Raw genomic sequence first — 24,162 nt, forward strand, 5'->3', positions numbered from 1 at the left:
CCCACTCGTTGTGCGACCGATCGTCTAGTGTCAGACTGGGGAATGCCCATGAGCGTGGGCATAGACATGGGCACGGTGGCGTCCCGAGAACCAGAACTGAACATCCCTCAGTCCCCTCCACTCTTTTTTTCGACCGTCCAGAACCCAAAACCCGCTGGATCGTCCGTCCCAAGTGCCGCCGAACGGCATCCAAACACGTGAGATCCGCGGGGGATCTGAAACGCTGGTACGAGATGCCTGTGATGCTGGAATGTTTGGAGGGGGGTACGAGTACGGAGTACGGAGTACCAAGATCTGAGATGCGACAGACCCAACAAGGACATGTTTGGGTCTCGACTCTCTCTCTTCCCCCTACTCGTAGTTTCGTTTCGCTTCGCTTCGCACCTGCGCTATCGACTGTCCGCTGTCCATTGCGCTGTCCGCGCCGCCCGCAGCCTTCCTGCAGTTCTGTTTTGTCGGTCTCAGGGACCAGCCAACCCCTGATTCGCGAACTCTTTCAGCCACGGGCTCCGCTAAGCGCCACCGCTGGTTTTCCCACGGTTGTCAGGGGCTTCTCCGGGGACTTGGAACCAATGAGAGTACAATTGGTACAATTGGTCACTGGCCCACGGTGCCCCGAATGTGCGGACAAGACGGACAGCCATTCAGGTACCCGCACTGCCGGTCATCATGATTGGTTTCGCCTGCATGACAGGTCATTCCAGACATAGGTTGGACAAGTTCAGTCCCGGTCCCGGTCGACTGTGGACTGTGGACTGTGGACTGCTGCAACTTTTTACGGGGGTCTAGCCTTGCCATTTTCACTAGCAGTTCCTCCCCCTCCCCTCGAGTTCCGTGCGCTATCTTACTGGGTCCCATTGGTGCGATTGAACCGAGACGGACAGCGTGAGGGACTACCTTGCAGCGCACGTCACAGGTGAGACTCCGTGCGCAGTCGCGTCTTCCGTCGCATCCGTATGAGTACTTCGTAGGAAGAAGAAGGGCTTTGTAGGGAGTACTCCGTACTCGTTCTGCGGTTGGTTTCAGTTCTGGTCCTTGTTCTGGGCCAGGAACATAAAAAAAAACTTTGTGGCACCGTTCTTGCCGTTACACAGTCCAGGCCCTTGGCCCCATCAGGCCCAAAGGCTAGGGAAAGGTGTTCTTTGGAAACAGAGTTGGAGTTGAAGTGGGCAATGGAGATCCTTGCCTGGTCGGATTCAGACTCTTCTGGTGGCATACCCAATTTAGTTAGTGCCATTCTACAGAGTACGAGAGCTCCTCGAGACTTGGACCTTGGACTAGGTGTGTGCGACAGTATTGTCAGATTCTATGTGTAATGAAGCATCAACTTGAACGTGGCTGTCTCTCTGACGTGGGATATGTCATATTATCTCCTTGGGCCAATGCAAGTTTATTTTCACTTCAAGTTCGCCTTTGTCATAGATGGCCCACATGTGATGAACCTTGGAACATCGCCACCCCCGGTTATATTTAGAAACATCTCCATCAGGGCTCCGAGTCTTCACGAGGATTTCACTCTCTCCGGTCAAAATGCAAACAAACAAGATCCTGCATCTAGGGCTTTAATCTGTCTGTCTGCACTCGAAACCGCCTGGTCCGGGTCAATCTCAATCATGCCAGTGTTCTTCAATTGTAACTCGTCCGTGATCTCCCAGACTCGCTCCGTGAGTCGCATCGCCATGTTGCGTTGTTGTTCCCGATAGTACTCGGTCATCGACCGATGCTTCTGTCGCACCCAAGCACGGTCGCTCGGGGTGACAGCCTCCCGAGCTGCAAGATAGAATGGTTGCGGCAGTGACGAGTCGGGGCCACAACCTGTAGAAAGACGATCCATCAAGCCAAAACAGGTTTGTGTAAGATGCTGGACTCGGCGACAGCGAGTTGGATCTCTAAACACGCGTCGCGCGAGTAGTAAATGAGCGGTCCAATAATAGCACTCCGTGAGAATGTCTAGCGGTGGTCGGCTTTCACACCCCGTCAACCCTGAGGTGATACCCGTATAATGAGAACCCCATGAGCGGAGATCATTTTCTAATCGATGAGCTTGAGCGAGGAGATCGCTGATCGACGCCTGTTGCTCCAAGCGATCCTCAACGTCACACGCAAGATGCGCAATCCTCACTAGAAAACACATCAGGGGTTGGGGACATCCCGTCATCTCGTGGAAAGAAGGCTCAGTCCCGTCCCACCGCGCCGCATCAGGTTGGTGCAGAATGAAGTTGCCAGGTGCGTACGGCCGTCGCTGTCGCGCGATGGCCAGCATCACGTCAACCATGGCGAACCGTTGCACCGCCATCCGGGTGAGGGCGCTGCGTGGTATCTGGTCAAAGTAGTCCAGCGTCTGCATGAGGAATGATGCGCATCTGACATGCGGTTCCAAGATCCCATCCTCTGACTGGGCGACGACAACCCCTTGTAGGACAATTGCTGTGAGTAGTGCCTCGTGATCGCAGGATCTGGTTGGTACTACTACGTCTCTCGTTTCACAGCCATTCCCGGCTTCAATCAGTCGCAGGTTTTGTCCAATTGTTCGGAGCATGCGTTGTTGACGGTGCGCTGCTGTTGACACGCTGCCCAGGCCAAAGTTGAGCATGTGCTCCGTAGCTATGCAGACTATTGTGTCCAAGAGGACCGGGGATGATAGTGCCGTCCATGAGAGTTGTCGGTACGGATTGTCTGGTCCGTCTAGCGCAGGGACGTTGGAAGAGACCAATCTCACATCTAGTCTGTGTCAGTGTGGAAACGTCACGGTCCTCACACAACGGAGACATACAGTATTCCCAAGCTGACTTTTCCTCACCGGATTGAAATAAATTGCCCGAAATAGTGAGAGGGGCCCGCTAGGTCCGTGTACACTATCGGGTTCCTGAGGCTCCTTGCGAGATCGATGTCTCGACACTGTAGGTTGCGCACGACCCACCCATTTCAGCGTCGAAGGGTACTGGCAGGTCAATCCTCGTACAGCGCAAAAGGAACACAGGGGGCGCCTCTCGTCGCATTTCTCGTGCTTTTTTCGACATGGTAGACATCCTACCGTGCCGTGTTAGTTTTGGCCTTGCGCATCATGCATGAGTAGTATAGGCGAGTTTCCTACCGGTTCGCGATCGTGTGAAACGCTCCCCACGGGGCATTCCGTTGATACGGTTGACAAATACAGTAGTACTTCAATCAATGCAAGGCAGGTGAGATGGCAATATAATTGAAGTGGGGAGTGGACCAGGCCAGCCACATTTCCCCGCTTATCGAGACCCGATCACATGATGAAGTTTAAACGACGCATTGGTTGAATTTGTTGTATTTTCATCAATAGGTTTTGTGAGGTTTAATTGCGAGTGTAGCTTGGAGTGGTGTTCATAGTATCATTTACTTTGTAAGTGCGTTTTGGTTTTTGTCAATTGGCGATCTCCAACGAAGAAAAGCGCTAGACTTTAATGCGTGGTTTCTACAAATAGGGCAAACCTTGGAAGATTTGAAAGATGCCTTTAATAGAATAAAATCCGAGAGATCTGAATGTTAATCCCCCTTCATAAGTCCCTTTCTGAGTTGGACAAAGACAAGGTATCCAAGGACCGCATAATCATTAGCAGTCATTTCCACTGCTAGTAGCCTCGACGAGAGGACATCTTGCTAACCTTTCAAAATATGGAGCAGATCATCTAATATCTCGATGTAGAGACAGTCAAATGAAAGGTACTCCTTCCAAAACAACTCAACAGAATATGATGACGCACTTATTTTCAAAGATTTTTCCAAAAATAGTCAAAATACGACTGTCGATCTCCAAGCCTTCCGCCAACTCTAAACATGATTCCCATTCAAGATCTTGGCTCTCCACTCCTCGTGTTTATTACCCCTTGATTAAACGAGGCACGGAATACTTGATTCAGATACGAGCAACACAGACCCGGAGGCGATCAACAACCTCCGATCTAATCAACATGTGTCGGGCCTCGTAAACTATTATTGGATATCCACTTGTCGTATTTTCTAACAATCAAAGGATCTTTCTCTGGGTCGTCACGGACTGGCCTGGAAATCCGACCAATACGTAGCTGGGATTTCGTGCACCTGGGTCGTTTAGTTCGCCTGGCCCCCATTTCATCAACTCTCTGCAGATTTATTTCTATCTTGATTCGCAGATCTTCATTCTGATACAATAAAAACACGATCTTGCATACTTGGCAATCAAAATGTCCATACTTGCGGTTCCTCCAGGCTATTCAAACTTGATCGCTGGGTGAATACTTAAAACCCGACATCCCTCGTCACTCAACGATACAATCCCAATCAAACGAATCTATAACTCGTTATCCTCAATCAATACTCCACAATCATGAAGTTCTTCGCCACCACTTTTCTAGTCACCTTAGTCACCAGCGCTGTCGCTGTCGCTGTGCCCCATTCAAACACCTCCTCCACCGACGTTGGAAAGAAGATCCTATCAACAGCCATGACAGCCAAGGGCACGCCCTATGCTTGGGGTGGTGGTTCCTGCAGTGGGCCTAGTGACGACCAGCCTCCGTATGACTACGGTGATGTTGGCTATGACTGTTCCGGTCTCGTCTGCTGGGCCGTCTGCAAGGTGACCGGTCGCGACCTTTTCACCGAGGGTCTTCGCGTGACTTCATCCATGTACTGTGCATCTGAGAGCAAACTGGGGTATAAGTGAGTGCATTCCTGTCGCGTGCTGAAATTTGCAAGTCCAGGTAGCTTATCAAACTGTCTGCAGGAAATATCCCCTGTCCAAGCGCCGTGCTGGAGATGCCATTTTCTTTGGTGGCGAGTGTGACTGCAATGAAAGTGGCAGCATTCATCACGTCGGACTTATGATGTGAGTTTCATTTCAGTTGCTTTCCAATTCACTGAGACTGACACGAATCTTAGGGATTCTGGCGATCGCATGTGGAATGCTCCCAATGATCGTGTCAACCAGGTTCAGGAAAATAGCATCAAGGGCTTTGGCGAAGAACCTTGCCCTTATGTTATTCGCTTTACATCGTAGAGACTTTGCTTGTTCTTGAGAGAATGGTTTTGATATACTGTGCTATATTGCGATAGAATTGAATTCGATGATGTGTAAAAGCTCCGGCAATAACGCATGGAATTGATTTCAACTCGAAATCATGACTTATGATAACTAGGAAAACGATTCATTATGGCAGAGCTTCTTAAATAGTGGCGGAAAGGATATGAGGCACCTCAACACTCCTACAACTCAACCAAGGACTTCCTGGATCACTTTTGATGCACGATCGACAATCAATTCAATCTCCGCTTTGGTGGTGTTGTACGGCGGAGCCAAGCAAATATGATCGCCATTAACACCATCTGCACCACCATTACCTGGCATCAGCGAGATTGCATACTCCGGTTTCAGGCCAGTTGCGTGGAGAGTCCATGCAATTTTCTTAGATGGAGGATAGGATTCCTTAGTACTCTTATTCTGCACGAATTCCAACTGTAAACCGGTAAGCTTATCTCAAAATATGTAAAAGCAGAGACGGGTAGCAACTTACAGCCCAGAAAAGTCCCCGGCCACGAATGTCACCAACGTGAGGGTTATCGCCCAATTTCTCGTGAAGGAGACAACCAAGATATTCACCCATTTCACGAACATTAGGAAGCAAATTGTCTTCTTGGATAATCTGTTGCACTCTGTAGGCAGCCGCACATGAAACAGGGTGACCCTGGTATGTCTGACTGTGAGCAAATGCTCCTGTGCCTCGAGTAAGGGTGTCGACCACATGCTTGTTCACCAGAAGACCAGCAATTGGAGCATATCCAGCGCCAAGCCCCTTAGCTATGGTCTGTAGGTCGGGAACAACACCTTCTTGCTCCCAAGCATGGAGAGTTCCGGTGCGGCCCATTCCAGACATGACTTCGTCTAAGATAAGTAGAGCCCCGTGACGCTCGCAGACTTCTTTCATGGCTTTCAGATAGCCAGGCAGCGCAGGCACACATCCTAGTGTCTTTCTATGGTCAGTTGTGGCTCATCCAGTCCCGAGATAATATCAAACTTACAGCTCCAGACATGGTCTCTGCCACAAACGCACATACTGTGTCTGGGCCCAGACTCTGAAACTTGTCCTCCAGTTCCTGTGCTAATCTTGCAACGTAGCTCTCGGTGCTTTCTCCGTCCTTCATTCCTCGATATGGATAGCACTGCGATACATGATGCACGTTCTTTGTCAAAATACTCTCATAGATAGCTCGGCGGGCAATATGATGCCCAACGGCGAGGGAACCAAGGGTATTGCCGTGATAGGATTGCGTGCGTGAAATAAATTTCACTCGTTGGGGCTGCGGGGTAGGAAGCTCTCTGAAGTACTGCATGGCCATCTTGACAGATGCTTCAACGGCCTCGGTGCCTGGGCGAATGGATACAAGTCAGTAATCAAGAGAGAGATCCGGCAGACGATGACGACTAACCTGAGCTCACGATGAACGCTCGAGACATCTTCCCACCGGTCGAGTCGACCAGAATCCTAGACAGATTCTCTGCGGCATTATTGGTGAAGTATAGCGAGTAAGCGTAAGGAATCTTTTGTAGTTGTTCCATGATAGCATCATGCACACGCTTATCGCTGTGTCCAAGGCAAGATACGGCTGCACCGCAGGTGGCGTCTCAGAATCTCGAGGCCATCATCAGTGATGAGATAGCTGCCTCTTCCACCGACTATGTTGAGAGGCTTCTGGCGAAGTTGGTGATAGAGAACGCCGCTATCATTGGTAGAAATATCCTTCAGTTGATTCCCTGTTGCGGCAGGGGTGGGCGAGGCAATAGTCTCGGGCTGGTAGTCACCCATAGTGGAACCGATATATGTAGTAGAACGAAAATACTAACTTCAAAAGTTTGGAGTAGTAGTAAGGGGACTCGAATGTGTATGTCTCATGAGATTGGAGCAGTTGAAGAGATGCCTTTTGAATTGGTCGGTCATACCGTAATTTATATGTGTTTGCCAGGAGCAGGCCGGCCGTTAATGACTTCCCCACGTCCTGAGACGTACAAGAACAACCCTCCAATTTACTATTGGCTAATGATAACTCATATTGCTCTGGTTCAAACGCCATAGCTGAGAGTATCTTCTCCAGTGCTCCAAATGGTGGTTAGGTATGGGGATTTTGTGGTTTATCGAGGAGAACACTAATCCCAAAAAGGAATTCTTTGTCGGCCCACAAGGTGCGGCGTCCAATTGGAAGGCGGTGGTTGGCGGCGGGGGAGCCATGGGTTGCAGATCGGCAGATCAGGCGATAAGAAATGCCTCCAGTATGCCAAGAGGCTCTAGCCATGTTCGACCGACCTAGTTCCTGGCATTTTGGATTGGCTATTAAGGCCGTCTCCGGTGTTTCAAGTGAGCTGTGATTTGTTCAAAGCGCCCTTCGAAATGACATCTCATATGTGTCGTGTAACCCGGAAACTGCATCTGTTGAAATCTAACTATGATGTGGGATGCCAATCGATGTTGTATCAACTATAGCCTCTAAGGTTCAGAATGAAAAAAGAAAGATATTTTATTTATAAATTGGAAAAAATCATTACTAACAATAATTCCAATCGTCTCCAACTTGAAGTTCCAAGGTTGGTCCAGTTGTGACCTCGGGACCTCACTGCCCGGCATATCAGAACATCCCAAGGTTGGAAACCTTGGAATATATGTTAAGTCGCCAAAGTTACTACTACCTAGGTACCTAGGAACTCAGTACTAGCAGGGCCGGTAGCACTACTACTTGCCCACTGGCAGGTGGAAGATTTCAGTTGAATCTTGAACTTGAAGAACCCCAGGGCTCCAAGTTGAACTTCCAAGTTGAAGTTTCGGGGCGTGATGTCCATTCCCACTGAATCGGGACAGGCAGTACTCTCTAAAATGACCATGATAAACAAAGCCAAACAAAGCAACTACTAATATCAAAAAAAATTGACCGAGCGATAATTGAGGACAATCATTAGTCTCTGAAACCAAATAACCACGCAATCTCACTGAATCGATCGCTGACCACCACAATGATGCAAATATACCAATCGAAATCATAACCAGGACCTGGATCCTGTCGAACCCACCATCTATGCACCATTCTTCCAGACAATTCTGTCCAGTGACAATTCACAAGACACATCATCCGAGAGCCGGAGCTTTTCCATCTATGAAAAGAAGCAGAACAAGAAGACAGCAAATACATGCCAGCGAAAATAAACACGCACGCAAAAAGCCATCGTCATAAGTCATAACATCATAACCATATTCCACAAACCCAACCAACCACACGACTGGCTGAGCCGAAAACTCCTCTCTCCCTACCTCATATCCAAATCCTAAGCCTCCTGCCTCGAATAAGCCAACTCCCTCGCCGAACCAGGGACCCCACTAACAATAACCCTCTCTCCACGCTCAAGCATGACCATTCGCTCGGGACTACTTCCACCACTCCAACTACCCCCACTACTACTAACCGAGGTATCTGTATCATCGTCTCGACTAGACTTGCGTCCCGTACCGATTGCAACGGGGATCCCCTGCACAATGCCGCCGTGATTTGTACCGGCAGGGTACTTGCCGTCATTGACGGAGAAATTGCGGCAGATCAGGTACGCGCGCATGGCGGCGCTTTCTCGGGCTAGCTCTTCGCTGCCGTAGACTGCGTCTGTCTGGTACTCGCGGTTGTTAACGCGTACGACGCAGGTGAAGCCCGTTGGTGAGGTGTATGCTTCGTAGGAGGGTTCTGGCCAGCGACGACGGCGGCAGAGGCCTGTTTTTTGTTGGTCAGTTAGTTGTTCTGTCGTTTTCTGGGCTTGGATTTCCTGTGTGTAGGGAAATATAGAAGAAAAAAAGTAGGTAGCAGATGAGGGGAGGGCTTGTGTGATGGTGCTGCTAGTAATATCCGGGGTGCGGATGATTTCTCTGAGATCTCAATTGAGATCTGCACCGGTGGAGACACAAGCGAGGAAATCGATTCGGGTCGAGGAGCAGCAGAGCATGATGAGGCTGTTCTGCGTCGGGATATACGTACTTGCAAGGTAGAGAATATAGTACATCTCGGCGAGTGGATCTTCAACGGCGAAAACGGCCACAGGGAATAGAGATAGAACGGAAAGCGGCGTTGCCACTGTCGACTTCGCAATCTGAGGCGCGGCTAGCCCGACAGCATTGAAGGGATTGGCTGATGAAGTGTGAGACGGGAGACGGGTAGGGCTGAGGCGGAACTGCGGAATGGAACTGCAGCTACAAGATATGCGGATGGCGATGCCCAACGGTGCTGTTGTCTATCATAGACTAGGCGAGCCAAGATCCGGGATAGTGGGATTTGGTCGGTTTTTCTTGCTTCTTTGTTCTTTGATTCAATGCTGACTGGTGGTTTTGCTGGTTGTAATTTTGACTTTCTTTGTTGGGTTGGGACTTTTTTTCTTTTATTTCCAATCCTTCCTTTCTGATTCAAACTTTTTTTTGGAGGCGTCGTTCGTTTCACGGGAAAGATGACCGAGACAAGATGCTAATGCAAATGTAACCACTCTGCTCACCACTCGAGGATTAGGAGGATATGGGAAAGGTGGAATATGGGGAGGAAGGGAGAAAGAAGGTGTGAATGAGGAACCAAAGGCTTGAAGAAGGAGGCATTAGAAAGATGCAACGCCACACACACATATACTGAATACACGTCCCCCTCCGTACCACGCAGGAAGGCAAAAATACAGGACGAGGTTTTGGTGCAAACAGAGAAAGAAAAATTAATTTTTTACCAGGCCTCGCAAGCTATGCTTAATTGATGGTTTTTTCCTCTACCGGAAACGGGTGGGGCATTTGCATTGATACAGAGTCATACCATGTGTTGTCCCCAGTGTATCCGAAACCTCTATGCGCCAGCACAAGAAGAGCAGCGACGGAGGTAGAGGGTCCAAGAGGGGGGACAAGGAATTGGACGGTTGCAATCGAGACAGCGCACAAAGGAGGCAAAAAAACCTGGTACCAAATACCTCACTAGGATCATACTAGAAGGCTAGGCTTACGAAGAGGGGGGAAAGGAAAATCATATTTGAATTCTGCAGGAAGGATTCGACACCGTTGTCTCAGTAGTCGCTGCAGAAACCTGAAGAGGTAAAAGATAGGACGGAGGAGACCGTTTCTCCTGGAGATTAGCATCTGCTTGCGCAGTCTAAAGAATTAGAGAGGGGGGGCTTTCCGGGACCAAAAGTACCCTGGTCATATGTAAAGTAAGAGGGAACCTTTGCTCTAATTCTGATACATCCTGAGAGAAAAACAAAAGAAACTCTCGGATTACCCTGGAACATGGGTCCGGGTTCAAGCCCGGGGGGAAGAACGGGAAATGTCTTGATGGAAAATTGAGTCGTATTGAGGTACAACGCTCTTAGGGAAGCATGTCATGGATGTCGCGGGAATGCGGTGACCAGATTGGCTGCGAACGAGGGGGAAAGGCCTCAATGGCCCAGGCTGTTACTCTGAAAAGGGCCCCAGGGCAGGGTCAGTGGGAAGCATCGTACTGTAAGCGTGCTGCGGTATGTTTTCTCGGTGGGTTTGGAAGCAATGATGCGCTGGCATAGCTGTTTGCCAGTCGAATCAAGCCGAATGGAGGCACGCCCTCTCCGGGGCCCGGTGGGCTTAGGGTTCCCCCGCCTGCAATTCGCCGATCGAAACAAAGAGCTCGGAGACTAAGCAGCTTATCCCGGGTGCTTTGTCTCGAGGCCTGGTCCTGGACTTGGACTGTAACTGAGCTCTTGGGTCGGGGATGGGGGCAGCTCGCCCCTTTTTTAGTTGACCAAATCTAGTACCTGATTTGAAGCTATCAAAATATCCGGCGACTGGGGTCTCGTCAGGGGCCAGAGAGCGGACAGTCGGCACGCATAATCTGCAGATACGGAACAAGTCCATTGCCCCTCGGTTCGTTTGAGTTTTGGCTTGGGCCCTTTCCATCGCCCCGCAGTAAACGCAGTATGAAAATTTGCCGCTGGATCTTCCTGGAGGCGCGCTGCAGGAATCCACCGCAAGATGGGCGTGATAGGAGCACTCTGTTGGCGCCAAGGAGGACCCGGGGTCGACGATGTTGTGCAGAACGCGCCTGGAATTGAGATCCTTTGGGATTGGAATTGGAATTGGAAACATAGTTTGAGCCTTAGGACATCGAATTTATTTTCGTCTTTTGTCAATCCACCCGGAGATGCGCTGGAAGAGATCAGATCAACTTCGGAGCTCGGGATCGCAGCCTCGAATGGAATCGAACAGACAAAGTTACTCGACAGGCATCAGATGCAGTGATGAGTTGGCATGCGGTGGGGGTGCAATTTATTTGCAGTGACGATGACTTTTGCCAAGTTGGGCCTCGTGCAGGTTAGTGAATGGCAAACAATGTTCATTTTGCTGCAGTTGAGAGGTGTGGGTGGCTACAATACGGTTGATATTTAGTCCACTACTCCGTACAGAGTATATGTTGGCATTCCTTGGAAGGTTTACATCTAGAGTCACATACAGACATCAATGCAACGAAAACGCCAATATTCCTAGTAGTATCCGAAACTTGCTTGGACTAAGAGAGAAACTAAATAACAACGCGTGCAATCATTGCCGATGTCGCACTGGCCAGATTGATCCCTTGCATCTCGCATGCCCTGATTCTAGCACTTTCTCTCTCTCTCTCTCTCTCTCTCTCTCTCTCTCTCCAGCTCATGAAGCTTGGACTCATCATTCGCGTGGCTCCCACGGGGAGCCCCGACCGGAGTGAAAAAAAAGTAAAAAGTAAATATTTTCCCAAAACCCCCTTGGACGGAGCTGTGGTGGGCCTCCCCGGCCCAGTTCCTTCTTTAGGTGACTCCTGCAGGTCGGACGCGTTGGTCATTCTCAGCCTCCTCGTAAAACCCATGGAGTTATATCATTCATTGAAGGTGTCAAGCCAGATAGGTTGTGTTTCACCATTGAATGGTGATCAGTTCACGCCCCTCGGCCGCTAGGTTACAAAGGGTTCCGCTTCATACCAGAGCCGCATCTTCTCGGCGGCTTGGTGCGGGATTACATAGATGGGGTGGAACGCCGTTAACCGGTCGCTCTTCTCAAATACATTTTCATCGGCGCTAGTTGGTTTCGACCGCCACGAAAATGCCGAGGAGAAATTTTTGTTGGCACAGGGGCTGGAGTCCGTGCGATAATGGTGGTGTTGTGTTGCGCTCAAGCCCGTGAGAACGTAGCAGCTGTGGTAAGCATCCGCATGCCTGAGTGTGACGGTCAGTGACTGCTGCAAACAAATATCATAAGTGTACCCGGGTACCCAAGCACTCACTTTCCAGGCTTATCGCGGAGACCCCCTTGGGGTGTTGGCAACACGCGAGAATGTATCGGTCCAATCCCTCGCGGCTGAACAGACTGCCAACCGTTGTTGACGGTGCACTAGCAGATTGCGGCTTGCCGTCCAAGGCAGATTGTAACAGTGGCCAACATCCGCCTACCCAGTGACTGTAGCAACCGTCGACGAGCTTGTTGGTACGCCCGGAAAACCCACCCTCTGGAGCATACTGACGTGCAGATAGCCAAGACAGCAGCAGGGGTAGATTCATGTGCCTTGAGGCGAAGTCAGTGTGACAGATCTAGATGAGCAGTTGGGAGGTCATACTTTGCAATGGTCTTTTCGGGAGGACCCAAAATGGAAAGACATGCCAATGCACAGAAAGCATAAGCACCATGCGCTTCAACACCGGGGCTCCCGGAGATACCACCTTCAAAAGACTGGCCTTTTAAGTCGGGTTAATACAAATTGTTTACGCAAATTGCATGGTACTAAAGTAGGGAGGTGTCTTACATCGCGACAGATACTCCCAAGGCCATCTGTAAGATTGTCAAAGCCCGCGAGTCGGGCCTCGGAAGTGGGAGGCAAGTCCAGGGGCAAATTTAACAGCGATATAATGACCGATGCGCAGTATGCGCCGCTGCAATGACGGGAACGATTAGAACGAAACAGGAAAACTTAGATCTTGCATCGATTGAAGCTGGAGACTTACCGCACGTCCTCTTCTCCGCCTTCGCAAACGCGAAATCCACCATCAGCCTGCTTCAAGCGGCCCAGCCATTGCCACCTAGAGACTTGGTCAGAGGCACGAGCTTAACAAGCTAAGGCAAACCCTCTAGGCGATAACTCACATTGCCTGCCGATCCACCAGTGCGAAAGCGTCCGAGCTCCCGACCATTGCGAGCGACAGAACGGCTGCATAACTGCTCGCGAGATGAGATATTTGACCATGCCCGCCACCAAAGCCACCCGTGGGGTTTTGCATGGGCCGAATTGATGCAAGCACGCTGCAGGAGCATAATTAGTGACATGTTTCTCAATGAATCTTGCTTCCTGTCATGTTCGAGTCTTCGCAGGAAAAGAGAAGGGGTATAAAGCAAAAAGCAAAAAGATATATGATCCATATGAGAACCAAATAAGGATAACATTGTGGCAATGAAGCGATTGAATCCGTGAAACAATCAATAATGTTGGTGACGGAAAAGCAAAAATGTCTGCAGCCGTGCCATATGGCCCGGGGGAACGAGAAAAAAAAGCAAACAAGGAAAAAAAGAAATAACACACCGTTGATGGACCCGACTGACATCCTCCCCCAGAAGAGTTAATCCTGCCAACCCCCAGTAGATCATCCAGGGGCGGCTGGAGTCCATGGCCACGAAGCCAGCGGGATAATCTTCCAAGGAATCATAGAGGTATTCGACATGATCGTCACGTTGGAGGGCAGGTACACCAGATGCATTAAAGGGACCCTTTTGGAGGTCGGAGATACCCTTGAGAAATGGCAGGCATTTGGAGAGCGTTGCGTCCTGCAGATCGGTGGTTTCTGTCACGAGCGGGTCGCGGATGGGCGGCGGCTGCGTGAAAAGGGCTGGGGTCCCCGGGTGAGGAGCTGCTTGGCTGGCCATTTTCCGGCCTTGAGATGAAGTGGAGCGAGTGTCCGGGCGCTTCTCCTGATTCTGATTTTGTTTCTGGGTCTGCTTCTGCGGTTTCTGTGCCGTGGTGAGGGGTGCAGATTTAAGATGTGCGAATGGGAAGCAAACGTTGCGACGTTTCCCCGCGACCGTCGGCATATGAATTAAAAGGAATTGGATGAAATAGGATGGGTGCAATTGATATAAATCGAGAAGAAGTCAATGGCACTGAATGGGGTACCAATGGGAAATTATTGATTGTTGCTGTTCCATGAATGAACCCGTCGAGGATTGACGTTGGCATTGTTCTTCCTTCCGCGTTCTGCCTCCCCCTCCCCCACTTCACTTCCACTGCTCCCTCTGGCGGGGCCCAACTCCAGTTCACTACACTACACTGCACTGCTCTGCACTGTTTGTCTACTGCCAGCATGCTAGCATGGCGACACCATATTATAGCCAATGATTCTAATTATGGATCCTTGACAGCGTGCAGGAGTTAAACTGAATCCTCCGGCGCCTGCATGTCACGACTCCACCCATACTCCCGTCCAATGCATACGAGTACACGGAGTACACGGGGTTGATGTGATCTATCCAATTTTTACGTCTGCACACGCAAAGTGGCTAGTGGTGTCATCGCCGTGTCTCATCGTGCAGAGTGGCTTGTTTCTCTTCCCCTCCTTGCTTCTTGCTTGCAGATGGCCCAACCGTGCAAGAACCCAACCCCTTCGCCTTCCGAACGATTAGACCTGTCGAGAACTTACATTCTGCCCGGACTATGATCAAGGTTCATGCTCATGCTCATGCTCATGCTCATGCTTCTCACAATTTGCTAAACGTGAACTCGCCGAGCTAGTATGCTTCGCAGAGATCATCGTCATCGGCTTATCCCTGTATGTCCACCTGTTCGGGGCCCGCTCCGGCCTCGACGCGGCCAATCTACTTCTTACGGACCAGGTTATGAGTATGACTATTCCATACTGGGAACAAGAAAGAAAGAAAAAAACTCTCTGCATGGCCCCCACCGTCCATGAGGGAATCCCAGGGAGAGACCCTGGAATATACGAATCACGGGCGTTGTGCACATCACCGACCACGATGATTGGACCCAAACCGGGACACCATTGCACTATCAACGATCGCATGTCAGATCGGCTCATGCACGGTCCTGGAGGATTGTGTGCTGGACCTTTCCCGGTCATACCTATTCCTATTGCCACAGCCTTTCAACACTCGGTTACTCCACTGATCTCCCGTCCCGCCATTCCCGTGGGCGAGACGCGGGACTCTCTCCCACGGTCCCCATTCATTTGGTCCAGCACTACATACATACATACATCCCTCCTCCAGTAAACAAATACACCACAACAAATATCAGGGCTCTGATCAACTGGTGTACAGACCAAAAAGAAGATTCAAAATAAGAATCTCATCTCACCAGGCGACCCGGGGAGAGGGGGCCAGCGACCCAGGCCGCATTCCGGCCATGCGGGATCATGGGACCAGAAACTAGCGATTCGCACTGCCTCTCCAAGTCTCCAAAGTCTCCAACTTCAACAAATCTCTGCTGGGCCAACAAATCTCGAGGAATCGCAGCCCTCGCGTGGCAGTATGGCCCCATCCATCGACGCCAGCGAGCAAAGCGCACGCATCAGCCAGCCTCCACTCTCCACACGATTTTCCCCTAGCGCATCTCTGCTCACCGCTGCTTTGTCCCCCCCACCGCCTCACTCGCCCACTTCTCTCATGGCTGTGTGACTCTCTCTGAAGAAGGCCTTTTCATCCAGGCTGGCCCTTTCCCTTCTTCTCCTTCCTGCCTTTCCCACGTTATTGGCATCAACAAGACGCCATGTCAAATGTCGATTTATCCAGCGACGGCCTCATCGGCGTCGATTACGACGCCAGAGGCTATCTCCAGCAGGCATGGCCTGTGGCGGCCGACCAACACCCCTCACGGTCAGACGAAACCCACGACCTGTCGCCTCTACAAACAAGCGGTCACCCCCTGGAACAGTCGGTGGCCCAGGATCCCAACCTCTTGGTCGACTGGCAATTTCAACAGCTCCAGGCCCCTCATCAGCAACAACTACCATATTCGCCCGAGGACCATTCATCAGCACCGCAGTTTACCGCCGCTAGCTATGGCATGGCCATCCAATCCTCCCCAGTGGACCTCATGTCTGGGCCCCACGGACAAATGAGCACCGGTTTTGTCGACAGTTCCTATCACTTACCCCTCTCCGCCCCTGTCGATATGGTACCATTCACCTACCACGACTTCCAGACGGATCTGATGGGGTTCCCGAATTCGCTCACAGATGTCTCATACGCGGCCCCGCACCCGGTTCTGGAGAGCAGTTCGCCGACAGACACCTACCTTGAAGTCCGTTCCCTATCGAGCAGCGATAATGGCTGGAGCACGGTGGATCACCGGCGTTCCTTCGACTTTGGTTTCCCCGAGCAAGGCATATTCGTCAACCCCACCCAGACGTTGCACGACCGCAGTCTCTCAGAATCGTCTTACTCGACCTCCTACGGTAGCTTTGTCGACCTTGCCAATCCGATCAACTCTCCCAGCTCTGAGAACAACATGGATCTGCCATACAACAACCCCCATGGTGTCAGTCTCGCAGGTACCTCGCCAACCAGCAGCTCCATTGTACGCCACGAACGCTCTTCACCGGGATCCCGCTCCCCATCAGCCGTCAGCCCTAGCACAGCCATGGTACGACCTATACCGGTCCCCATCAAGAAGTCTACTTCGCCAACTCGTTCTTCTGGTTCTCAATCTTCAGCATCACCGCCCAGCCGGAAACCATCAAGAAAGAGTCCCATTGCGGCCAAGACGGCGGAGACCAAGGTCCGCAAGCAATCCCAGACTGGCAAACCAGACTCTGAGAAGCGGGTTGGTAAGCGGAAGGGTCCTCTCAAGCCTGATCAGCGTAAGCAAGCCAGTGAGATCCGGAAGCTGCGTGCCTGCTTGCGTTGCAAGTTCCTGAAGAAGACTTGTGACAAAGGCGAGCCCTGTGCCGGATGTCAGCCGTCGCACGCTAGGTTGTGGCAAGTGCCGTGTACCCGCATCGACATCAAGGAGATTGGGTATTTCATGAAGGACTGGAAGGCGGACTACGAGAGACACATCTCGATGGGCTTCTCCGTTGGCAATATCAAGGGATTCTCGGACCAAGAACGTACCTTGTTCATCACCCATGGCTATGGCCAAATCCTACCTATCAATGCTCGCGAGGTCTACGTCCGTGACGAGCAGTGCTTTACCATCGACTGGGTCGAAACATTGCACCGCGAGCCTACACAATATGAAGTCGAGACCGCCAAACTCTCCGCTGGAATGGAGGGCATCTCGCACGCCATGCTATCTGACTACCTGGACCGACACATCGACGGCAACGGCACCTTCGAAAAGTTCGTAGACGACTACTTTGAAGGAACGCCGTTCCTCACCCAAATGCTCAAGACCGCATTCCGCTACTACTACCGCACTAAGCTCCCCGTCATCCGCAAGGCCTTGAAGCTGATCATCGCTTATAACCTGACTCTTCACGTTACGATGGTCGAGGGACTGGGCTCTGAGGATGATTTCATGGGCAAGATCCAAGAACCGGGCTCCAAGTTCCGCGGCAAGACCATGGCCCCAGTGATGATCAACTTCCAGATCAAGTGCGCGATGGCGAGCATGTGGCGTGAACTCCAGAAGGATGTCCTGGAGGAGCTCTCCTCACTTTACTCGAGTGTGTACAGTGGTGATAAGCTGAAAAACTGGCCGACTATCTTCATCCTGGCCTCAATTCTGCTGGCCGTATGGGAGGAGATGCAGTTCGATTGCCATTATCGCACACCCGACCAGGCTGCTGTCGACAAGTTTTGCACTGATATGGAGACCACTCCCGTCGGTGTCATTGTCGGTTTGTTCCAGGCCATCTCCCAGAAGCTGCCCCCCCTTTACCGAGTGGGACTCGCAGAAGCACCACCAACTGCTGTACTCCAACCCGGATGTGTGCAACACCATGATCGAGGTTCGCCAACATGTTGAGCAGCACGGTAAGCATTTTGAACCGCTTTCCTCTTTTAGTCCCCTCAAAATACTAACTTTCCCCTCAGAGAGCTATCTGCGTGGTCGCACCGGCACCAAATTCAACCGCGACGATTTTGACTGCCTTTCCAACAAATTTGTTTCCCGCCTTGTTATTCGTGCGAACTGAGAGACGACCAGATGATGCGCATGCGCATGATAACGATGATGTTTTCACCCACGACTACTGTTTTCCTTCAGCGACTGCTGTCCAGCGATTGAAGATTTTCCCGTCCACGATTTTTGTTTTCGCCACGCCCTGGATGATACAAGAATTCAATAAACTAACCCCTCACGCGAAACGGTCGTGACGATGCGCGAGCGCGTCTCCCCCGCTCTTTTATGAAACCAACCCCTGGGCTCTCTCCTAGTGAGATCGAACCCCTTGTGCTCTTTGTGACTCTTTTATTTCCCTCTGGTTTTTCTTGTTTCCTTAGCATTGTGGTTCCCAGCAACCGCCTATCTTTCAACCTTTCCTTTCTCTTTGGTGTCTACTCCTGTCAATTGTTTTTACTGTTTTCAACCTCCTGTGTTTTTTACTGTCTTTTGTGGTTATACCTTGCTCGCATAGCTCTCAGCGATGAACGAGGATTATGAACGTTATGACTGTGTACGGCCGACTTATAACTTGTTTCTTTTTCACTTTCCCCCCAATTCCGTTGTGACAGCACCTGGCTGGTCAACACCAGTCCCCGTCCCGGTTTCATCTTGAAACTGAAAGTCGTGAGTGTTGTCCGTCTCTCTCCTCGGTCGGGGAGAGATCGTGCCAGGGGAAAAGCGTGGGCACCCGTGTCCAACTGTTGTCGCATTTCTTTTTATCGTTTACTGCATGTCTTTTAGTGAAACCGGCGTGCCGAGAGGCGTCCGGGATGGGTGGAATTTTCCTAACGGCCTGCGTGTCTATATATCCTGAATGGATCTACCATTGCCACTGGCATCTATCCATAGTGTACTACCTGTAGTTCTGTCCACTCTATACTGTATCGGCAGTCGTCCGGATCCGGGGTCAGCTGACAGTCACGTGCAAGTATACGTAATCCACTTCGGGTGCATCACTGGGTACTTCGATGGTTTCAGACATTCTCACTGGCCAGAATGTCACTCAAATGGAGTTCGATGGTCTAATCTTGTCCTCAAATGTGGACACGCCCTGGTCCACCCCCTCCTTTTGCGATAAGCCCCTACTAACGTCATTGCCCCAGCCACTGCTGCCTTCGTACTTGTCATTGCCTGCAATGGCCCTGCGCCCCGGCAACACGGCACCCGTTTCGGAGCGGCAACTTGGGTGAAAACTTTGAATGTTATAGCGTAGCGTACTAGTAGAATGAGAGATGGAGTATTTCGGCAGGTACCAGCCAATGTACATGTAGAACCAGAAGAACTGGAAGAGCCTAGAGTGGCCACTGGTGGCGTCAATGACCCTGTTCCTCTTGACTCATCGGCTTTCTAGCAACTTCCCATCCTCGCGCTTGCTTCGTTTGTCACTGCCACTGCCACATCTGACTAAGGAACTCTCGCCCCCTCCCGGCTTTCATACTTAAGGCCTGTTCCCCTCTTTCACCACCGTCCCCTTTCCTCTCTCTCTCTCTCTCTCTTCTTCTCACACCCCCCTTATCATACCGCATACTCTCCCACACCACCAAACTACCTGATCGCACTCCCACCATCATGCAGATCTTCGTCAAGACCCGTGAGTCTCCTTCCTGCGTCTCCCCCGGCAAGGCCGCATCGCATCGCACCCGATGCGGCCTTGTCGCGATGTTGACCGCCACTTGCCAACACCGCATCCTCTACTCTCCTCCCTTTGAATCTTCCCTGCTAACTCGCCACAGTCACCGGCAAGACCATCACCCTCGAGGTTGAGTCCAGCGATACCATCGACAATGTCAAGTCCAAGATTCAGGACAAGGAGGGCATTCCTCCTGACCAGCAGCGCCTGATTTTCGCAGGCAAGCAGCTTGAGGATGGCCGTACTCTTTCCGATTACAACATCCAGAAGGAGTCTACTCTGCACCTGGTTCTCCGCCTGCGTGGTGGTATGCAGATCTGTATGTCTTCCTCTATTACCGTCGCCTCACCTCACTTAAGAATGACCCATACTAACTGTTTATAGTCGTCAAGACCTTGACTGGCAAGACCATTACTCTTGAGGTTGAGTCTAGCGACACCATCGATAACGTGAAGTCCAAGATTCAGGATAAGGAAGGTATTCCTCCTGACCAGCAGCGCCTGATCTTCGCAGGCAAGCAGCTTGAGGATGGCCGCACCCTTTCCGACTACAACATTCAGAAGGAATCCACCCTTCACCTGGTTCTCCGCCTGCGTGGTGGTATGCAGATCTTCGTCAAGACCCTCACTGGCAAGACCATTACTCTGGAGGTGGAGTCATCGGACACAATCGACAATGTAAAGAGCAAGATTCAAGATAAGGAGGGTATTCCTCCTGACCAGCAACGTCTCATTTTCGCTGGAAAGCAACTTGAAGATGGTCGCACTCTCTCTGATTACAACATTCAAAAGGAATCTACACTGCATCTGGTTCTCCGTCTCCGTGGTGGTATGCAGATCTTCGTCAAGACCCTGACCGGCAAGACTATTACACTGGAAGTGGAATCGTCGGACACGATCGACAACGTTAAGTCGAAGATTCAGGACAAGGAGGGCATTCCTCCTGACCAGCAACGTCTTATCTTTGCCGGTAAGCAGCTGGAGGACGGCCGGACTCTTTCCGACTACAATATTCAGAAGGAGTCTACTCTCCACTTGGTCCTCCGTCTTCGGGGTGGTCAGTAAACGCTCTTTATGATTGCTCGACTACGAGAGGTCCTTTGTGGCCTGCATGGCGTTTGGTCGGTTTCGAGGCTGCGGCTTCTTTCCTCTTTTTTTTCTTGATGGGTTTACGGGCATAACACTTCTCTTTCTCGGACACCCCTGACGGTGATCCATAGTCCTTTATCTATGAATTGAAACTCGCTATTCTTGCGGTTCACTAATATCTTTCCCACGTAAACATGCATATACTTCATAGTCAATATTCGTACCGTAACATCCGTCGCTTACTTCCACCCTAATAATATTTCTCGCTGACAGCCTGGGCACAAGCCATTCAATAATCGCCACTCCGTGTCAAAATCAGACGGACTTAAACAGTTTTTGCCTCTCGCCACCCCGGCCGTCCTTCAAGGCTGCCCTGGAACTGGCAGATCCGGGGATGATTAGTCATTGCCTTATCGCAATCAACCCACGTCGATGGGAACAACTGGGAAGTTCCTATGGCTTGAAACCCCCAGATGATCGATCTTATTGATGCCCATCCACAGTGTAAAGGGTGTAATCGCCCGGGATGCCCGCCTACTTCTATCATCTGATTCTTGAATTCTTTCCCGGCCCACAAAGCTCGTCGCCGACAACCTCGCTCGCTCTCGAATCCGCATACGAAGCACTGCGCCCATTCCAGAACATCGCCAGCTCCAAGTCCACTCATGCCTCCAGCGCAAATACCAACAACGAACTGACTCTCAACAAAATATCACGACATCGTTACCCTGACTCATCGAGTGATAGCGGACACCCAAGCGCCAGCGCAAAGACAGCTACAAGTACACCGAACAAAAGCCCCTCCTCATCACACACCCCATCTACCTCACTATCATCCTCCAATAACTCCACCGACATCCGTTTCGACAGTATCGCCATCGAGTGCATTGATATGGTTACCCCGGACTGTCCGCCGAAGCGTGCCCGCGCCCGCAGCACCGCGCAGGAAGAAGATAATCTCGTGGCGGCGGGCATCGGCACTGAGATCCTGAGGTGGAGTACGCACAAAGGGTCGCTATATCCCTCTCGATCAGAAAGTTGGCGAGAGTATCTGGGGAATCGTTCATTTGTATCGCGATGCGCGGGAGTCGTCCTTTCTTGCCGATGATGATGATTACCCGACCTATCTGAAAGGGTCTTCTGCTGCTGTTGCGCGACGTGGGCCCGACTCCGGGGGCTATGATGCTATCGCTGCTGGCAGTGGTCCGGGCGCGAGTAGCAAGCATGGGACCAGACACGGACATGGACATGGAAGGTCGCGGTCTGGAGCGCGGAGCCCTGATTTATCGGGATACCCGTTTCCTGTGATTGCGTCGTCGTCGGCACAGGGCCCTGAGGAGGATTGCACGACGCTGTGCATCCTGGCTGTGCCGGCTTATCTTTCTGGTTCTGACTTTCTGGGTTTTGTGGGCGAGAAGACTCTTGATGAGGTTTGTCATTTTCGAATGATTAGGACCTCGCGTGCCAATCGGTACATGGTTTTGATGCAGTTTCGGAGTGGGAGGAAGGCGAGAGAATGGCAGAAAGAATGGAATGGGAAGGTCTTCAATAGCATGGAGGTATGTCTCCCCTCTTTCGTCTTTTTTGTTGCTTGGGGGTATATCGGTTTGCTAACTGCCTCTAGCCTGAGACCTGCCATGTTGTCTTCGTCAAGTCAGTTGAAATTCAGGTAGCTGAGCCGGGATCTCTTTCTGGTTTCTCGTCCGACTCTGGCGCACTTCCGCCTTCCAGCAGTCAAGTCACGCCCCGACACGGTGTTGTCTCATCAACTGGACAAGCAACTTTATCCTCGAAACCCCTCGCCCCTCCAACACCAGCTCTCATCGAGCTCCCAACATGTCCCGTCTGCCTCGAACGAATGGACGAAACGACCGGCCTATTAACAATCATCTGTCAACACGTATTCCACTGCACGTGTCTCCAAAAGTGGAAAGGCAGCGGCTGCCCCGTCTGCCGCTACACCCAAGACGAATTCCGCAAAGCTAGCCAAGTGCCCTGCGAAGACGAAGACCCCGCCGAATGCAGCGTCTGCCAATCTGAGCTTAACCTCTGGGCATGTCTGATCTGCGGCAGCGTCGGCTGCGGCCGATACGACGGTGCCCACGCCTTCGACCACTGGAAACAAACCTCGCACGCCTTCGCCATGGACCTTACCTCCCAACGAGTCTGGGACTACGACGGCGACGCATACGTCCACCGTATCATCCAAAGCAAACCAGGCGGCAAACTACTCGAACTTCCAGCTGCTGATCACTCCGCGCTGGATCCGCCAGACTGGGAAGACGCCGTCCCACGCGAGAAACTTGAGAATATGAGCGTGGAATACACCCACCTTCTCACGAGCCAGTTGGAAAGTCAACGCGCGTATTTCGAGGAGATTGTTGAACGGGCTGCGGATAAGGCGTCGCAGGCTAGCGCGGCTGCAGCAGCTGCCGAGGCGGCTTCTTCCAAGACTACGATGGCTTTGGAAGATCTTCAGTCTAAATATGATGCTCTCTCCGCTGAGACGATACCGGGTCTCGAGCGTGATCGAACACGTCTTGAGAAAAGAGCGGATAAGTTCGAGGCACTTGCCAGGCGGATGGAGAAAGATTATCGCGAGGAGAAGACTATGAATCAGTCTCTTTTGGAAAGGCTGGATCTTCTTTCTGGAGAGAATACGACGCTGAAGGCTGCCAAGACGGATTTGGAAGATCAGAATCGTGATCTGACCTTCTTTATCAGTAGCTCGCAGCAATTGCAGGGCCAGGGGGAGGATATTGTTCAGGGAACTGTTAGTGTTCCTGAGCCTGAGGTGAAAAAGAAGAAAAATAAGGGCAAGGGGAGAAAGTGAACGACGATTGATTAGATTAGTCTCTTGACCCTTGTTTTCTAATAGCGGGGGTGCTTTGCTTTGCATACTAGATCTTTCTGGTGCATGGGGGTTCGAGAGTTGTATGATTATGATTTATGATTTGAATGAAACTCAACGAGAATACCTCGGTTTACACCGCGTTGTCAACTTGCATCTGTCGAGATATTCTGTAGTTTTATTAAAGCCCGGTCTACTGGGCTGCACACCTGGGCAGACAACTTGAACTTGAACAAGTAGATGTGAGCCTTCCAACTCGAAGCTTGAATACTCAGGAAACCTTGAACATGCTCAGGTACTGGCAAGGAGACTGGGATAGCTTTGGAAATTATTGGGCCTCCCTACCTAACTACATAGGTATGAACTTGAAGCTGGATGCAGGCTATAAATCTTGGAAAGCTATTCAAGTTTCTACTTTATAATTCAGAACAAGCACCGCCAAGTTACCAGTATGTTTCTCTTGAGAAATCGCGCTTCTAGTAAAGTTATTG

At 51.1% G+C, this 24,162-nt stretch overlaps 7 protein-coding genes across 7 annotated transcripts; 3 read left to right on the forward strand and 4 right to left on the reverse strand.

The window, feature by feature from the left end:
* Positions 1 to 1,525: 1,525 nt before the first annotated feature.
* Positions 1,526 to 3,063, reverse strand: N7509_010681 (uncharacterized protein; the record flags this gene model as incomplete). Its single annotated transcript, XM_056635318.1, has 2 exons — positions 1,526 to 2,726; positions 3,035 to 3,063. The coding sequence occupies 2 exons, from the start codon at positions 3,061 to 3,063 to the stop codon at positions 1,526 to 1,528; spliced, it is 1,230 nt and encodes a 409-aa protein (XP_056485938.1).
* A 1,270-nt stretch (positions 3,064 to 4,333) lies between these two features.
* On the forward strand, positions 4,334 to 5,002 carry N7509_010682 (C40 family peptidase; the record flags this gene model as incomplete). Its single annotated transcript, XM_056635319.1, has 3 exons — positions 4,334 to 4,665; positions 4,730 to 4,831; positions 4,885 to 5,002. The coding sequence occupies 3 exons, from the start codon at positions 4,334 to 4,336 to the stop codon at positions 5,000 to 5,002; spliced, it is 552 nt and encodes a 183-aa protein (XP_056485939.1).
* A 213-nt stretch (positions 5,003 to 5,215) lies between these two features.
* N7509_010683 (uncharacterized protein) lies at positions 5,216 to 6,806 on the reverse strand (the record flags this gene model as incomplete). Its single annotated transcript, XM_056635320.1, has 5 exons — positions 5,216 to 5,458; positions 5,517 to 5,969; positions 6,022 to 6,368; positions 6,430 to 6,584; positions 6,613 to 6,806. The coding sequence occupies 5 exons, from the start codon at positions 6,804 to 6,806 to the stop codon at positions 5,216 to 5,218; spliced, it is 1,392 nt and encodes a 463-aa protein (XP_056485940.1).
* A 1,505-nt stretch (positions 6,807 to 8,311) lies between these two features.
* N7509_010684 (uncharacterized protein) lies at positions 8,312 to 8,974 on the reverse strand (the record flags this gene model as incomplete). Its single annotated transcript, XM_056635321.1, has 2 exons — positions 8,312 to 8,745; positions 8,923 to 8,974. The coding sequence occupies 2 exons, from the start codon at positions 8,972 to 8,974 to the stop codon at positions 8,312 to 8,314; spliced, it is 486 nt and encodes a 161-aa protein (XP_056485941.1).
* Positions 8,975 to 11,949: 2,975 nt separating this feature from the next.
* N7509_010685 (CAAX farnesyltransferase subunit beta RAM1) lies at positions 11,950 to 14,072 on the reverse strand (the record flags this gene model as incomplete). The annotated part of the gene is made up of 8 exons (XM_056635322.1): positions 11,950 to 12,211; positions 12,280 to 12,386; positions 12,446 to 12,557; positions 12,610 to 12,722; positions 12,796 to 12,922; positions 12,995 to 13,069; positions 13,134 to 13,289; positions 13,567 to 14,072. 8 exons carry the CDS (start codon positions 14,070 to 14,072, stop codon positions 11,950 to 11,952), a joined length of 1,458 nt encoding a protein of 485 aa, XP_056485942.1.
* A 1,690-nt stretch (positions 14,073 to 15,762) lies between these two features.
* Positions 15,763 to 18,133, forward strand: N7509_010686 (Zn(II)2Cys6 transcription factor domain-containing protein; the record flags this gene model as incomplete). The annotated part of the gene is made up of 2 exons (XM_056635323.1): positions 15,763 to 17,947; positions 18,033 to 18,133. The coding sequence occupies 2 exons, from the start codon at positions 15,763 to 15,765 to the stop codon at positions 18,131 to 18,133; spliced, it is 2,286 nt and encodes a 761-aa protein (XP_056485943.1).
* A 3,213-nt stretch (positions 18,134 to 21,346) lies between these two features.
* N7509_010687 (putative RING and UBP finger domain protein) lies at positions 21,347 to 23,653 on the forward strand (the record flags this gene model as incomplete). The annotated part of the gene is made up of 3 exons (XM_056635324.1): positions 21,347 to 21,818; positions 21,859 to 22,379; positions 22,445 to 23,653. The coding sequence occupies 3 exons, from the start codon at positions 21,347 to 21,349 to the stop codon at positions 23,651 to 23,653; spliced, it is 2,202 nt and encodes a 733-aa protein (XP_056485944.1).
* Between the last annotated feature and the right edge of the window lie 509 nt (positions 23,654 to 24,162).

The sequence above is a fragment of the Penicillium cosmopolitanum genome (genome assembly GCF_028827165.1).
Source record: "Penicillium cosmopolitanum strain IBT 29677 chromosome Unknown utg000009l:1.0-9042332.0:1.0-9050551.0, whole genome shotgun sequence".
NCBI lineage: Eukaryota > Fungi > Ascomycota > Eurotiomycetes > Eurotiales > Aspergillaceae > Penicillium > Penicillium cosmopolitanum.